This window comes from Pelmatolapia mariae, linkage group LG13, assembly GCF_036321145.2.
Source record: "Pelmatolapia mariae isolate MD_Pm_ZW linkage group LG13, Pm_UMD_F_2, whole genome shotgun sequence".
Taxonomy (NCBI): Eukaryota; Metazoa; Chordata; class Actinopteri; order Cichliformes; family Cichlidae; genus Pelmatolapia; species Pelmatolapia mariae.
This window is the reverse complement of record NC_086238.1, coordinates 17991665-18006281: the sequence shown is the minus strand read 5'-3', so window position 1 is coordinate 18006281 and position 14617 is coordinate 17991665. Positions and strand designations below refer to the sequence as shown.

The following is a 14617-nucleotide window of genomic DNA, read 5'->3' as shown; positions in this document are numbered from 1 at the left end:
CGTGCAAGCTAACCACTGTTAGCCAAATGCAACCAAATCCACAGCTGCCACTAACAATCACACTTGCTAATAGATCAGCTTTGATTATCTAACATCAAATAAGGTCAGACAACTGAATCCGTTGAATTAAATCTATACTGATAAGAATAAAATGGAAATCAATTAGCTAATCAGAACATTAGAAGGCTAACAGACTCTTCGGCTGATCAGAGTCAGACGGATAGAGACGCAGAGGAAAGCTATCAAGAGAATGAGGAGTCCCCTATTCATTAACAAAACTGCTGGTATAACCACTGGCACAAATCCAGTATCTAATTTGATCAGGTTTACTCCGAGTTTGTGATGAGCTCAGGGGTTTTGCATCTGGACAGCTTCTATCAGAAATGAAACAGAAAAACGTCATCTGCCTGTTCATAGAGCCCCTGTACATTTGTGCAGTTTGTGCGATTTAATGGCTGACAGAGTAACAAATTCCTCTCTTTACATAGTAAGCAAAGAATCCAAGCATACCAGTAGTAACAGCTAAATCAACTCTGCCCTTATCAGATACAAAGCGAAAAGATATTTAGGTCAGAGGAGACTGCAGCTGTACAACACAATGTGCAGTGTTAGGAAAACCAAACAAAGTGCCACTTGCTGCAAAACTAATCAACTTCACACTGAAAACATTTTAAAAAGCCAAACATTGGGACGTGATATCTTTTTTTCCATCATTTATTTCGCAAATGTGGCATAAACACTTGCAAAACAACATCTTAAAGTTGGTCCAGTAAAAAAAAAAAAAGAAAGAAAAAAAAAAGAAAAAAACAAAAACAAAAAAAATAAAAAATAAAATAAAATAAACCACTTTAATGATTTAACACTTTGTTTTTCAGCTTTCAATTCTGTCACGGAAATTTAAAACCTATATCTAGTCAAACTGAGGGAGCAGACTGCTGGTATGCGTTTCCAAATTCTTATGTATTTCAATCATATATAAATATCCAGTAATCTTATTTCCTAAAGCTTGCTAAGAACGACTGGATAGAAATGCCATTAAGATCTACATAAGAAAGGGATTAGCTGACTATAAAATGTACAGTTTTTCGAAAAATTTAACTTAATATTCACATTCATATATAAAACTTACAAAACCTGGATCTTTCAAACCCACTAAAAATAGTTTTTTTCCTGTTACTGTTGAAAGATCATTTTAAATTACCATACATTTTTAATGGATTATTTATGTATTATCAGCATCATTAATGTCATAATTTCTTCCATATTATTTTTTATATTTTTTGATTCATTAAAAAAAAAAAAAAAAAAAAAAAAAAAAAAAGGAAAGGAAAAAAAACAGAACATAAGTCAATAAATTAACATGCTACCTCGGTCCCTGAAAGCCAATACTCGACTGTGTTACTGGGTGAGTGTGAGACAGGTGTTTGTGTGTATCCGTGTGTGTGTGTGTGTGGGGCGAGAAACATAGAACACATAACCTGTTAGAACACCTGCTTTCAACTCATGGTGGGGGTGGTCGGGGTGAGGGTGGGGGTTATATCCAAGTCCATACAAAAAATAATTCATTGTAAATATATAATATATTTTTATACATATTTGAATATATTTACAAATATACCCAGCACTATACATTATACTGTGTATTTTTTTCCTCCAGGATAGTTGGGAAGGTTTATCAATAAAACTGAAAAAGAAATGCATTAATATTACAAAATAAACAGGAGAAGTTTTGCTTTTTTTAATATTTGCTCTCCACCTATTCTTCTGTTTTGTTAGTCGCAGCTCTGTCTCTTAGTCCATTTCCTATTTGCCGTCCTCTTCTGGTCCCTTGTTTTTTCCACAAGTTCACATGAACCCATACATTCTTCCAGGAGTACACAACAGTCTTGGGATGCCAGCCACTGGAATTGGACCACCAAACATTGTTGATTGCAAAAAAGGAGAAAAAAAACACTCTGGGTATAAACATGAGAACCAAAATGAAAAATCTCTGTTTATATCAAGAGAGGAAGAGGAGAAGTGTCCCTTGGGAACATCACTTCATTCAGTCAGTACAAAAAGGCTTCTTTAAGGTCCCTATCCTCTCCTTTAAGACCTCATGTGAGCATGTCCTATATTTATATATAAAGTGTGAGCGTATGGCAGTATGAGAGTGTGACAGCAGCGCTGCCACCACACAGTCCTGTCTGGGCCCATTAGTCCACCGGGAGCCACGGGAGGTGATGGGGAGGGCGGGTGAAGGAAATTTGGAGCGTGTTTTAAGACTCCAACAGGTAGGATTAGGGTAGGTCAAACTAGGTGGACGAGGGTGGATGAGGGCTCATGTTTTGACATTCCCGTTGATGTGCTGGTACTTGGGGAGGCAGGGCTCGTCCGGTAATGGGTCGTGGGAAAACACGGAGTCGTCGCCGGAGGAGCAGGAGCTCCGAGTGTCGGGGAAGCTGGGGGAATACTGCTCTGTTGGGGCGCACAGGTCCAGATACTCCTGCAGACACAGAGAGAGGAAAGGGAGGGTTGGGTGAGATCGTTTACACGCAGACAAAAGGGAAGGGACGTTTCGAAGACGTAAGAGGAAGAAGACCTAGAACAAACACAAAAACGCAAATTTCGTGCTGAAATCTAGTCGACGGGATTAGGGACTTTCCAGAGCAGGGGGAGAGCAGTGGAGTAGAAGAGTATCACCTTTATTATGGTATTTATCCAAACCCTGGGAGGACTTATGAAATGAAACAGAAAAAAAATGCAATCTTAAACTGGATACTGTATGAAAATATTTGCAGGAATAATAGGTAATAAAGTGAACGTTGGACTGCTGGCTGACCCAGCTGAGGTTGAAGCTAGCAGGGCCGACCTGGGCGCATTTTCTGTCCACTACAGAGTGGTTTGAGATGGATAGGATTTGGGGACAAGAGGATACATTTAGAGAAGGAAACTTGGGTAGGGATGTGGCATAAACCTCAATCTCACTTCACTCCAAACAGATCTGATATCTGACACTGAAGCGCCACACATAAGTACTACAAGATTGTTGGAAAAAATAAAGAAACTGGCAGAGCACAGCTAAATGAAAACGAAATAAGATGGAAAGCTGTTATTAATTTTTGACTTTAGCCAGCATTGGGAAGTTGTTTTGGTCTTTTCTGTCGGCCGAGGCAGCCTTCTTCCCCCCCTTTTTTTTCCTCCCAGTCTTTCATGGCTGTTATTGGGACAAGTTGTGAGGAGGAAGAGTTCTTGGGGTTTTGTAGAAAATGAGCACTGGCTTCCATTTTCCCAGCTCAACACGAAAAGGCTCATATTACTAAAGATCTCCACATCTGCCAGCGGTTTGGGGTAAAAGGGAAAGGATGGAGAGGGGAAAAAAAGCAAGAAAAAGGCGCTTTATTACATTTCAAAAGTTCAAACTCAAAGTGGGGCTTTGCTGGCATAAATTCCTGAAGCTCGAGCTCCAGAGAAGACGAGTCCTGACAGCTTTCCATCGACGGCCTCTTTTCAGGTCGGCACTCGGATATCACACGAGACAGGAAGGGGAATGGAAAAAATTGTGGGCCGTCATAAGGAGCAAAGTATGGATTTGATGATTGGGCAACTTTACTTGGCCGTAGCAACTATGTTAGGCCTGGATCAAATCATCTGGCCCCTTTTTTTCGGTCACTATTTAGGCCTTATTTCAATAATGTCGCGGCTAATGCACAAAAATCCTTATGCAACATCTTTCTGACCCATGCATACATTGGCAAGAGCGTAATTTGGTTTGGATGGAGAAGCTTGTGTATCATATTATTATTTTATTGCTATGGAATGCTCAACTCCCATTTGCCAGGAAGGTTTATGTAGTGTGAATTCTGACCACCCAGAAATCAAGAAGACAAGGCTGCGCTCACCTCATTGGTGCTCAGGGTTAGGATGCGATCCAGATCCTCTACTAGCTGCTTGAAGGTGGGTCTCTGGGATGAGATGGCATGCCAGCAATCTTTCATCATCATGTACCTGAGAAAGAGATAATTATGGTCAATTTATTAAAAGAAAAACTCTGGGGATGAAGGGAAGAACAACAAATTGTTTAGGGAAGTATACAGTAAGCTGCTCACTGAGATTTCTCCATTATCAAAGAAAAAAAAAAAAAAAACTGCAGACTCTGACATTATTTTTTTTTTCCACATTGTGAATCTCTGCTGTTGATTAGAAACATGCCTCTCAGTGTTTTGGATTTATTTTAATACTATAATGTGTACTCTCTCTTTATCCGCCTCTACTACTCCACCATCAGCCCTCTCGCTGTGGCACCGCCGCAGAAACTGTGCCATTGTCTGCTGACTGCAGAGGTCTCATTGTGAATGAGGACACTGATAGCAGACAGGCACAGCTGTGCAGAAGCCCGACTGAGTGGACACAGAGCCGCGTAGTCATGGATCTGATGGGAGACTGGGCTGGCATTCAGTCTCGATGCACGACGTGATGTTTATTTTGGTAGCAGCTCAGTTAGAGAATATGTGCTTTTCGCAGAAAAAAAAACTAAACCTACAGCTCGTTGGTGCAGTTTCCGGGCTTGTCCATGCGATGGCCCTCTTTAAGCAACTTGAAGAGCTCCTCAACGGGGATGCCAGGGTAGGGTGAGCCCCCTAGGGTGAAGATCTCCCACATCAGCACCCCAAATGACCAGCTGGTAACACAAGAATGAACATATATACACATTAACATACTAACCAGGGTGTTTAAGAATGACTAGAGTAGGAAATATATATCTGTGTAAATAGTGTTCCAGAATTTGCAAGCCAGTACAAATGTCCTTAGGCTGCTAATCAGCCTAAGGACATAAATACATAACATTTACTTGGCTATGGGTTAGAAAATGACAACAGTGTGACAGCCGTGGTGTCAATGCCCTCTTTCTGTTGTCCAATGACTCGTGGTTCAAACGCACTGCCAGTGCTACTCTGGCCCCGATCTCAATGATGGCTTTTGTGCCCGGCTGGCCAGTTGCACAGACTCGCATTGTCTGATCGCACCACGCCAAAACAAACACTGGACCACCCACTATTGACAAAAGAGCCAGAAAAGACAAAAGAACTCCAGAGATGGCTGGTGACTATTAATTTTTAACTACTTCCTCATTGCAGCATCCGGTTGTTAAACATCATCGACTTTCATGCTGCTGATGTCATCATCGTGTACCGAGCGTTTCAAATGAATCATTCGAGCAATGACAGCACGCTCGATTCATGTTCACCCAATGGCTGCAGCTATTGTAACGTGCAGACACATTTGACAAAACGCAGTGTGTGCACATGCATTCAGGCAACCACAATCTGTGTTAGTGGTCTAACTAGGCAAGTATGCACAGAGAGGCAGGTTGGGCATTTATCAGGATCTTCCATCTGTTTACACAACCAGCCAGCCAGGTTTCTTCTCTGCTCTATCACTGCACTTGTTGACACACTCATTTCTCCTTTCTGAGATTGTAACCATCGCTCAGCGCTTGTTGGGGAGAGCAAGTTTGTGTCTACTTGCAGTCAGCCATGACGTACCAAACAAAGCAACACGCTTGGGGTCAATTTACCTGACCTGGAATGCGGCCAGGTGGATCTGTATGTACTCCAGCCAACTAGATGCAGAATCTATACTTAAAAAACAACCAGTCAATAAACATTCAGTTGGCTTTTTTTGTTCTCTATTGTTGAAATTTCTGATGACAGAATGCAACGCAAAAACCAGAAAATATATGAATATGCGATTCGTATGCAAATGTGAATACTCGAGGCCCTGAAAGCTGGACTGTAAAGTCCCCATTTGTCAAAACAACAGCACACGAGTTCAATTGGAATTCATGTATTCATTTAATCTGATGTCACGTATGGATCGCTTGTCATTCTGGTGACCAGCGTAAGCGCCGCTCCAACTGCACCTCTGAGAAAAAGCCAATTACTAAAAGTGAGTGATGAATCGTAATTAGCGGTGAGCTAATAAGCAGAACTGCAGTGGCCACTTCATGACTGCACCCCACCCCCCATTCAGCTCCTCCCCCTTGTACTTCCTAGGGTTATTGATTGCTGCTGTGGAGCACGAAGGGCATCATGTGTACTTACACATCCTTATGTGCACAAACAAGTACACAGAGGCACGGACAGGAAAGAAATTCTCTATCAAAGGGCTTAGACAGATAAGTGCTATATTTAGTGTGCTACTGCTGTATGACTGAAACACACACACACATATAAAGCCTCCCTTCCCAGGGGTCAGCATGCAAGGCATTTATCTAATTGCCACATACACTTTCTGCCGCCAGTGTCTGGAGCAGAAGCTTCAAACAATGCTGTCAGAACGCATAAGACTCAAACACCAAAAAGAGAGGGACGCTCTCCCTTTGTTCTGTTTTTAGAATGAGTACTCTTGATCTTAAAAAGAGAGAGAGACAGAGACGGGTCAGCAATTCACATACCAGATGAATGAAAATAAGAACAGTAGGGGAAAGGGGGGGGTATTTTGATCATGGAACTGCTCCAAAATGATGATCCACATGTTCAAAGTGTTGCTGAATAAGGAGAGGAGAGTGAAGAGGGGATGGCAGGGGGTTAAAAGAGGCTAGATGCAGGGAGGATGAGGCCTGCACGGGGAGGCTGCAGCATTGTTGCGTTTAGAGGTGCGTGGGGGGCCCAAACAAGAGGGGAAACTTCCGAGCAGGGCCGGAGGAGCAGGGGTGAATCAGAGAGGGAAAAGAGGAGGTGCTGGTGGGCTCTGGGTTCCTTCTAGGCCCTTTGAAGCCGGCCAGATTAGTAACACGGCATTGGCTCCAAGTCTAGCGTGAAATCCTCACTTTTGCCACAGACTGGCCACTACTGGCCCCCTACAGCCAGTCATCCCCCTCAACCTAACACTCACCAACACTGCACCAAAAAAAACCCAAACCATCACCTACCCTCTGTTCCTGTACCCCATGAAAAACAATCACTCTGACTGCAGGCTATAGAAAATAGCTGTGACAGCATCTTTTACTTTATGATAAGGCTTAATGTACCACTGATGTGAGTAAATGGATTTTGGATTATTTACAGTGGTGGGACACAGAAACACTTTGTTATATACTTACACATCACTCTGGTGTGTGTAGACTCGGTCGAAGAGTGCCTCTGGAGCCATCCACTTCACCGGGAGACGACCCTGAGGACAGACACACATACACACACACACTCAGGTGAGAGGTCAAATAAAATGTACCCCTTAAAAGACTGCCGAGCTCTAAATTTCTTGCTTCATCAGCAAGAAATTCAAATCCCTCATGACCAGGAGATCTCATTACTCCTGGAAAAGCTGATATGTGGAAGTAGTCAAGGGAATAAGGCACTAGAGGAGCGACTGTCTAGGGGGGAATGGATTTCCCTGAGGAACGTTTACATTGTTAGGGCAATAGAGCTGATAAACAGGGTCACAGATAAAGAAGAGTTTATCTCTGTAGCATTGAAACACTTGCCGGGAAGCTAAGCGTAGCTGACAAGGCGACCTTGGTGAGTATATATAATCATTCAGACACTAAATAGGTATTCTTTAGTTACAGATGCTGTGGTGGGCAGCAAGTTAAATACACAAAATCTGAATTTACTGTAGGTTTTCATTCATTCCATAAAGAATTATCAAGCAATTCAATAAAAGGCTGATGTAAAGTGTCCCATTCCTGTCAGACCAATGAAGATTAACAGAAATATTAAAAAAATGCAGCACTACAATGATGCCTCTGTCTTTATTGGTCCCGTTTCAATCATTGTCGCATTTGCTTGCCCTAATCTTCGTCACTGTCAACATCATCGAATATTGTTGTTGTTGTTGTCAGCTAGTTCTCAGCGTGATTGTGCATGCGATGAAAAGGCAATCATGCATATGAAATGAGGATGTGCAGGCAACAACGTTCTGCGGTGGGAAAGAAAGACACCACTGGGCCGCTATGGAGATGTCAATTACGGCTAAGCTGCTGCTCCCTCCCCTCTCGCTCGGTCTCTTTTCTGGGCTAATTGTATAAGTGTCGATGAAACCAAAAGAACAAGAGACTGAGGGGTAAACAGGCAGAGTCTCCAGAAGCACTAGATTCACAGGCCGCCTGGGAACCTGCAGCTTTTGCCAAGACACCAGCGGAGGAAACAGAGTGAAACAGAAAGATGAGGGAAGGGAAGGAACTGGAGCAAAAAGAGAGGAGGGTGGACTCATCCCCCGCTGAAGCTCTCCAAAAAGCATCCGCTGACACGCAGAGTACTTACATTGGTCGTCTTTTTATAGTAGTCGATGTTGTGGACATCCCTGGCCAGGCCGAAGTCAGCGATCTTCATGATGTTGCTCTCTGTGACCAGGACGTTCCTCGCTGCCAGGTCTCTGTGTATACACTGAGATGTGGATTGAGAAATGAGGGGGGAGGGAGAAAACAGGAATAAGACAATTACCTCATTCTGTAAATAAATCAACTTGGAAACAGGTGCATACTTTATTTGGGATGGTGTTAAAGTGTCTGTGGTGCATGAAATCATCCAGAAATCTCCTGCACAAAGGGAGTGCTGGACTGAATAACACGACGCCACATCGACTACACAGTCTTCAACAAGCCTGGATCAGTAAAGATTCCTCGCATACCTTGACACATGTATGGTTGTACATATGCACTTTAGCATGTGCGTGCGTGTGAGGCAGCGCGCTCTGTCACATTCCAACAGTTAGAGGGAGCGTAATGCTGCTTTCGGCCAACATGGCTGCACCCCTATTGTGAAAACTTCACAATTCTTCTACACAGAGGGGCTTTTGTGGTGGAATGAGAGACAATGTAGGGATTTGGGCAGAGAGGCGGGGTAAGAGTTGTGTTTTTAGGAGACAGAATTCCCACAGTGAAGCACATACAAGCTTCTACGTAAAACCTTTGTGGATACAGCACATCAAACCCTCTCTGTGCTGGCACCGAGATCTGTTTTGGCAACCAGCAAGCGTGCGATCGATATGAGAACAGGGCATTGTCTGTGTCTGTGCGTGTCCTCTCCTTACCTTCTGCGATGCTAGGTACTCCATGCCCCGCGCCACCTGATAAGTGCAGGAGACCAGATCTTTGAACGTGAGCTGTTCGTCTGAGACACGGGCGATGTCGTAGGAGTATTCCATGCCGGGTGGCCGGCGGGCTCGGAGGTACTCCCTGAGGTTACCTTTGGAGGCGTACTCAACTATGACATAGAGGGGGCCTGCACAGGAGACGGAGCCAAATAAGTGTTTGAACTTGAATTATTCCCTTTGACACAAAGTGACAAAATTCAGAGTGAATTTTAATGAAAAACAGAACATTCAGATCATAAAACCACCGCTTGCTTCATGGAAATTTCTGCTCAAAAACAGTTGAGAAGGGCTGTGTGAGAAATGGCATTAAAGCAGCCAGTCTGTCCAGAGCTGCATTTCAACAGTTATGTGCATTTCCAAAACTCAGAATAGCCAATTCTTTTTCTTCTTTTCTTTTTCACAGTAATTGCTCCAAACACAAATCTGCATATGAATAGACGATTCCTGTTGCTTTGCATGCAGCTAAACAGCCCGTGTGCACAGAAAGGGACTACGTTCACTGAAGAGCAAACCATTGACTGTCATGTGATGACAATGTAGCTTTTTATCATCTTTTTTAGTGACAGCTATACTGGAAACCTCAAAGAATTTAACATTGTCCCCTGAGACTAACTAAGCAGAGTAAGCCAGTGGGATTTTAGTATTGTTTTCATGGGGACTCAACAAGTGTGCTTAAGGACACTAAAGGGTCCTGTGGCAAACTTTATGGCATTGTACAGAAAATCAGTAAACTCATCTGCATATGCATGCATACTGATTCTCACAATCAACGCACTCACCATCTTGTGTACAGGCCCCTAAAAGGTTAATGATGTTCTTATGTTTGCCGATCATCTTCATCATCTCCATCTCTGACACCAGGTCAGACAGGTCTTTCTCGGTGGCGTCATCTAATGGCAGAAGAAGTCACATATTAAAGGTTGCCAAGAGAAGGTCTGAAAAACACACACCCCATATTCCAAACGCCCCTTTAACCCTTTGGCTCAGGACTAAGGAGCTGTCCCTCTAGACAGCACCCTGTTTTGTAGGTGCGTCTGATTAAGTGCGGATGACAGACAATGTCGGCTCGAGTTACAGCAGCGAGGGAAGCTCCCCACAATGACTACAGAGGCATCCTTTCAGCACTAGGGCAAGAGAGGAGAAGGAATTAAAGACGTTCAATCTGGATTCATTATCTGCTGCACAGGCTCCTTTTGTCATGGAACTGATTGAGCAAGTAGAGATATCCCAATAGCCAGACTGGCATTGCCTGCATTCCACTGCACCATTACCGTATCTGGAGTCATTTTTAAAAAGCAGGCGTATACTGTCGAGGTCAGCCCAGTAGCCTGCTGCCATGTCTGATCTCACCGTACCCCGCAACCTCAAACCAACCCAGTGCCCCCTCCTCCTGCTTTCATTAATCTCAGCAGTGCTGCTAGTGTGACTTACTTCTTTGTGTGGGTGCTGACTGAGCTCCAGCCAGCTGCTGCTCTGGGGTCAGGTATGTGACCGCACCCTAACCCTTACCTTCCCAACCTGCATCCCTCTAGCTGTCACTCAGCAACCACCAATAACGAATAATAACGACAGCCCCAGGCTCCACCACGCACCTTTAGTGAACCCTCACTGGAGCATAAATCACCTATAAAATGTTCTCACCTTGCCCAGAAGACACAATGAAGTAAGTGTACATCTTATCCCCGCGGTCTGACACACAACGCTACTGAGACTCACTTACCTTTCAGCATCTTGACTGCAACAGTTACAGCCTCCTTGGGTTTGTCCTTATCGATGCCCAGGGCCTCTGCCATTACGACTTGGCCAAAACAGCCCTCACCAAGGGGTTTGCCCAGGGTCAACCTGCAGCCACAGAAGGAGAAGCAAGAAGGAAAAATAGACAGGAAGCTGATTAGCTGCAGAAAGGTAGACAAATGCATGAGGCTGATTTGTGTGCACTGACTCACCCACAGTGCTGAAGTAAACAGGTTAGAGTGTGGGAGAGAGAGTTAATGAAACCTGGCATAGAACCAGCTTGTCAACCTCACCCTATCGGTTTTGTTTTTTTTTTTCTCTAGACTGCTACGTTTAAATCAGATTGTGTCTGTGTGAGTGTTTTATTGGCACAGCGACCGCAGCCTCTGCCAGGGCAGTAGGTAGGAAGGCAAACGTGGCTACGATAATCGTCTGATAAAGTCAGGGAGAGCACTAATTTCTAAACTGTTTACCCTCTCTTGGCATGTTTCAATATACACTCTTTTCAAGTCATTACACAGAGCCTACTTTAGCCTTAAAACATTGGCCTGAGAAGGATGGAATTCTTCCTTTATTTTGCCTTACAGGTGCATGTTTTAAAATCTGGTGTTAAATTTAAAGTCCAAACTCTATTGCACTGATTTATCAATCAGGGGGAGACATTCTTACAGAGGCTCTTTCATAGCTTTGCATCAGAGCTGCAGCACCAATCAGACCAATGAGCTGGTAGTGTAGCCTCCTGTCTGTTATTTGATTGACAGTAGAGGCCCTTACCTTAAGGCTCAGTGTCCAGGCTATGTAAATATTCAAACTGGGACATGAAAAAAGCCTGTGGCCCTTATGTAGTAACACAATCCTCTGTCTGTCCACACTCAATGACAACCAGTCTGTCTTTCCAGCCACACATAATCAATGTTATTTTTCCTGCACACAAACTGCAAACGTTAGCATTCCTAAGCCTTCTGCAAGCCCAACGTGATCCCTCGGGCGGTAGGATGGCAAGCAAGGAATAAAGACTCAAACAGAGGCATGCATTTATTCAACCCAGACAAAACAACTCCTATGGTTGCTTCATCTATTTAAAAAGCAAACCTTCTCAGCAGAAGGCCATTCAGCAGCACACACTCACAGAGTCTAATATGACATCAGAAATGTTTTTTTCCCCACTGATGACTGGTGCTAAAATTTTTATTTATGATCCAAGTTCTGTTTTTTTAACAACTCATTTTAACAAAAGACAGGCCTCCTTTCAGGCTAACAGCTTCGGATTTTCATTTTTCATTTCAAAACGCAAGGCCTCAAGACAGCGTTAAACTGCTGTAACCTTTGCTGTCCTTTTAAATCCACCCTAAAGCTTATCACTGGCTGCAGTTACTGTGACTAACCGAAACCTCAGCGGTGCTAATTCCTCTGGTATGAAACCGAGCAAACACTCCTAGCCCAAACATGCAGATGAAAGCTGTGAATGCTAACCACTAATTAGCACAGCTTCACTCCTTCCCAACAGAAGCATGTGTGTGTGTCACTACGGGTGAGCGAGAGTGTGACGTAGCAGTCGTTGTAATGATGAGGCGGTGTGCAGCGTGCCAAGTTCAGGTCATTTTACTAAAGCACCAACAGATGAGCCAGCAGCCCTTTATCTCAGTTACCACAACTGTGCTTCAACAGTTAGTCATTAAAGTCTGCACTCTTCACCTATAAAAATGATTAATCTGATCATTTAGCAGGTGAGATCAAATCAAATAGAGGCTCAAAGATGGCCCAAAAAAGTATTATGCATACCATCAAACAGTTACTGCACACAGGCTCTGAATCCTTAGTGTTATTCTGAATACCCCCTTTCAAAAGAAAGCGGCACTGGGTAGCAGATCAGCATTTTCAGGTGTTTTTTGGTTTATGCGGGAGCTGAATTTGATTTACATAATTATCTATTTGGCATTTTGTAAAGTGGTGAGACATGCAAATAAGAACAGGGAGTAATTTGGGTTCTTCAATTCGAAACGTTTTCATAAATCACTGACACGAGCCTAATCTCAAATTCGTTTCTGAGGGAAAAAATAATCAGTTATGGTTTTCCTTTCTTCGGGGTACAAAAACACCAGGAAGTAGGAAGGATAATGGCTGTGACAGGAAAAGGAAGGATATTTCTCACCTGTCTCTAGGAAACTCCCACCGCGGATCCTCAGGAAGGTCGTACTCTGGGATTGGCTCATCGTGTGCAGAGCTCCGCCGTGTCGTGATGCGCACCAGAGGAGTGCTAGAGTTCATGGAAGAACTCGAGTCTGCTGAGACCTGCAGGATGAAAGGGGATTGGCTGATCACCGCGGTCTGGATTCACAGATCAGTTAGAGCTCCGAGGCATCACTAGAGGAGTAATTGAGGCATGTACGACTGACTACTTTATTTACAAAATAACAACATTGCTGGGAACTCTGGCGTGTCAGCACAAGTAGTATATTTGGGAATTCCACATTTAAGGCTTTGGTATTACGATAAAGTCTTTCCCAGAGCCGGAGATTACATTTCAATGATGATTAATTGAGCAGCAACAGTAATTTTGATAAATATGTGTTAAATGCTCAGCTTCGCCACCGTCTCCAGGGCTCATCTCTCCTCCCTCCAGCCTAACCTTACCTTGACACAGGAATCAGTCTCTCTGCAGAATGTAATCCAACACTTTTTGTACCTTTTGGTTTTCCTTTGAGGGAAAACTGTGGCTCATACACAGGGGGAAAAAAGAAAAGGGGAAAAAAAGAAAAACTGTGGCTGCAGTTTCAGGCAGCAGTGCTAACTTGTACAAAAATGCACGCCACCTAAATGAGGTCTGGAAGTAGATTCTTTAAGATACCACATCAGTCCATTCTGTGTTGTAATCTTTGTGTTATTTACAAGTGTATCAACCATGTATGAAAGCCCTGAGAGGCATGTGAGAGAGAAAAAAAATGCAGTAATCAGTTTTGATCTCCAGTCTTTGCGAGCTCTGTTGCTCTTTATACGACATGGCCTTACTTTGGTCTTTCAAAAGAAATGGTTATCATAAAAATACAAAAAAAAATAGCATGTTTTTTTGTTTGTTTGTTTAAATTGTGGCAACACCTTCATTTCACCTCTTTGTAGGACATAAAGATAGGAGAGAAAACTATGTAGCTCAGATTGTGCCACAATGTTTTTTTCCCCTCACCTCTCATTATTTGCTATGCAACTTTTATTTTTTCAGCATTATGCTATATCAGGGGTTGTCAAAGGTGCAGCTGACAAAAACGATCCCATTTGGCCCCTTGGACTGGAAGTGTAAAACTGCAAAGAATGGGTCCCAAATTTGGGGACTTTTTACTGCTTATTTATTTATTTTAGTGGAGAAGCATTGTGTGTTGCAAGGTTAAGTTTATGCAAGCCAGAGGTTGGAGTCCTCATTAGTTTTATGGCGTTCTTACTGACAAAGAAATGACCCATGGCCTGCTGGACCACACCAAAGAAAGGTGGTCAACGCAATGAGCCATGCTGACACATTTGCTTGACTTGCAGCATGAGTGATTCTTTGTAATGCAGTAAAAGTGACTGAATGTGAAAAAAAGTGCATTATTATAGTCTGATTTGTAAAAGAACCAGTAATTAAAAGTTTATTTAATAGATTATTATGCACTGGTTGTGCATATCCAACCCACTGGAGATTAAACTGGCCTGTAAGATAAGTTTGATACCCCCAGTTAAAACAACTATATCATCTAGACTGTCTGTTATTATGTTTTGTTTTTTCAGCATGTATGTAGTGTGTGTTATTCTCCTCTAGAGGTGTAAGATGCCTTTA

At 43.2% G+C, this 14617-nt stretch overlaps 1 protein-coding gene across 2 annotated transcripts in view; it reads right to left on the bottom strand.

The window, feature by feature from the left end:
- Positions 1–708: 708 nt before the first annotated feature.
- Positions 709–14617, bottom strand: part of fgfr2 (fibroblast growth factor receptor 2) — a 39391-nt gene continuing 25482 nt past the window's right edge. For both annotated transcript variants that reach the window (XM_063490988.1, XM_063490987.1), the window contains exons 10-18: positions 12962–13101; positions 10796–10917; positions 9855–9965; positions 9013–9203; positions 8244–8366; positions 7085–7155; positions 4523–4660; positions 3882–3987; positions 709–2485 (exon numbers count right to left, since the gene is read on the bottom strand). In XM_063490988.1, the coding sequence (XP_063347058.1) occupies positions 2321–2485; positions 3882–3987; positions 4523–4660; positions 7085–7155; positions 8244–8366; positions 9013–9203; positions 9855–9965; positions 10796–10917; positions 12962–13101 (1167 nt within the window). In that variant the 3' untranslated portion in view covers positions 709–2320. The remainder of the gene's footprint in view (positions 2486–3881; positions 3988–4522; positions 4661–7084; positions 7156–8243; positions 8367–9012; positions 9204–9854; positions 9966–10795; positions 10918–12961; positions 13102–14617) is intronic.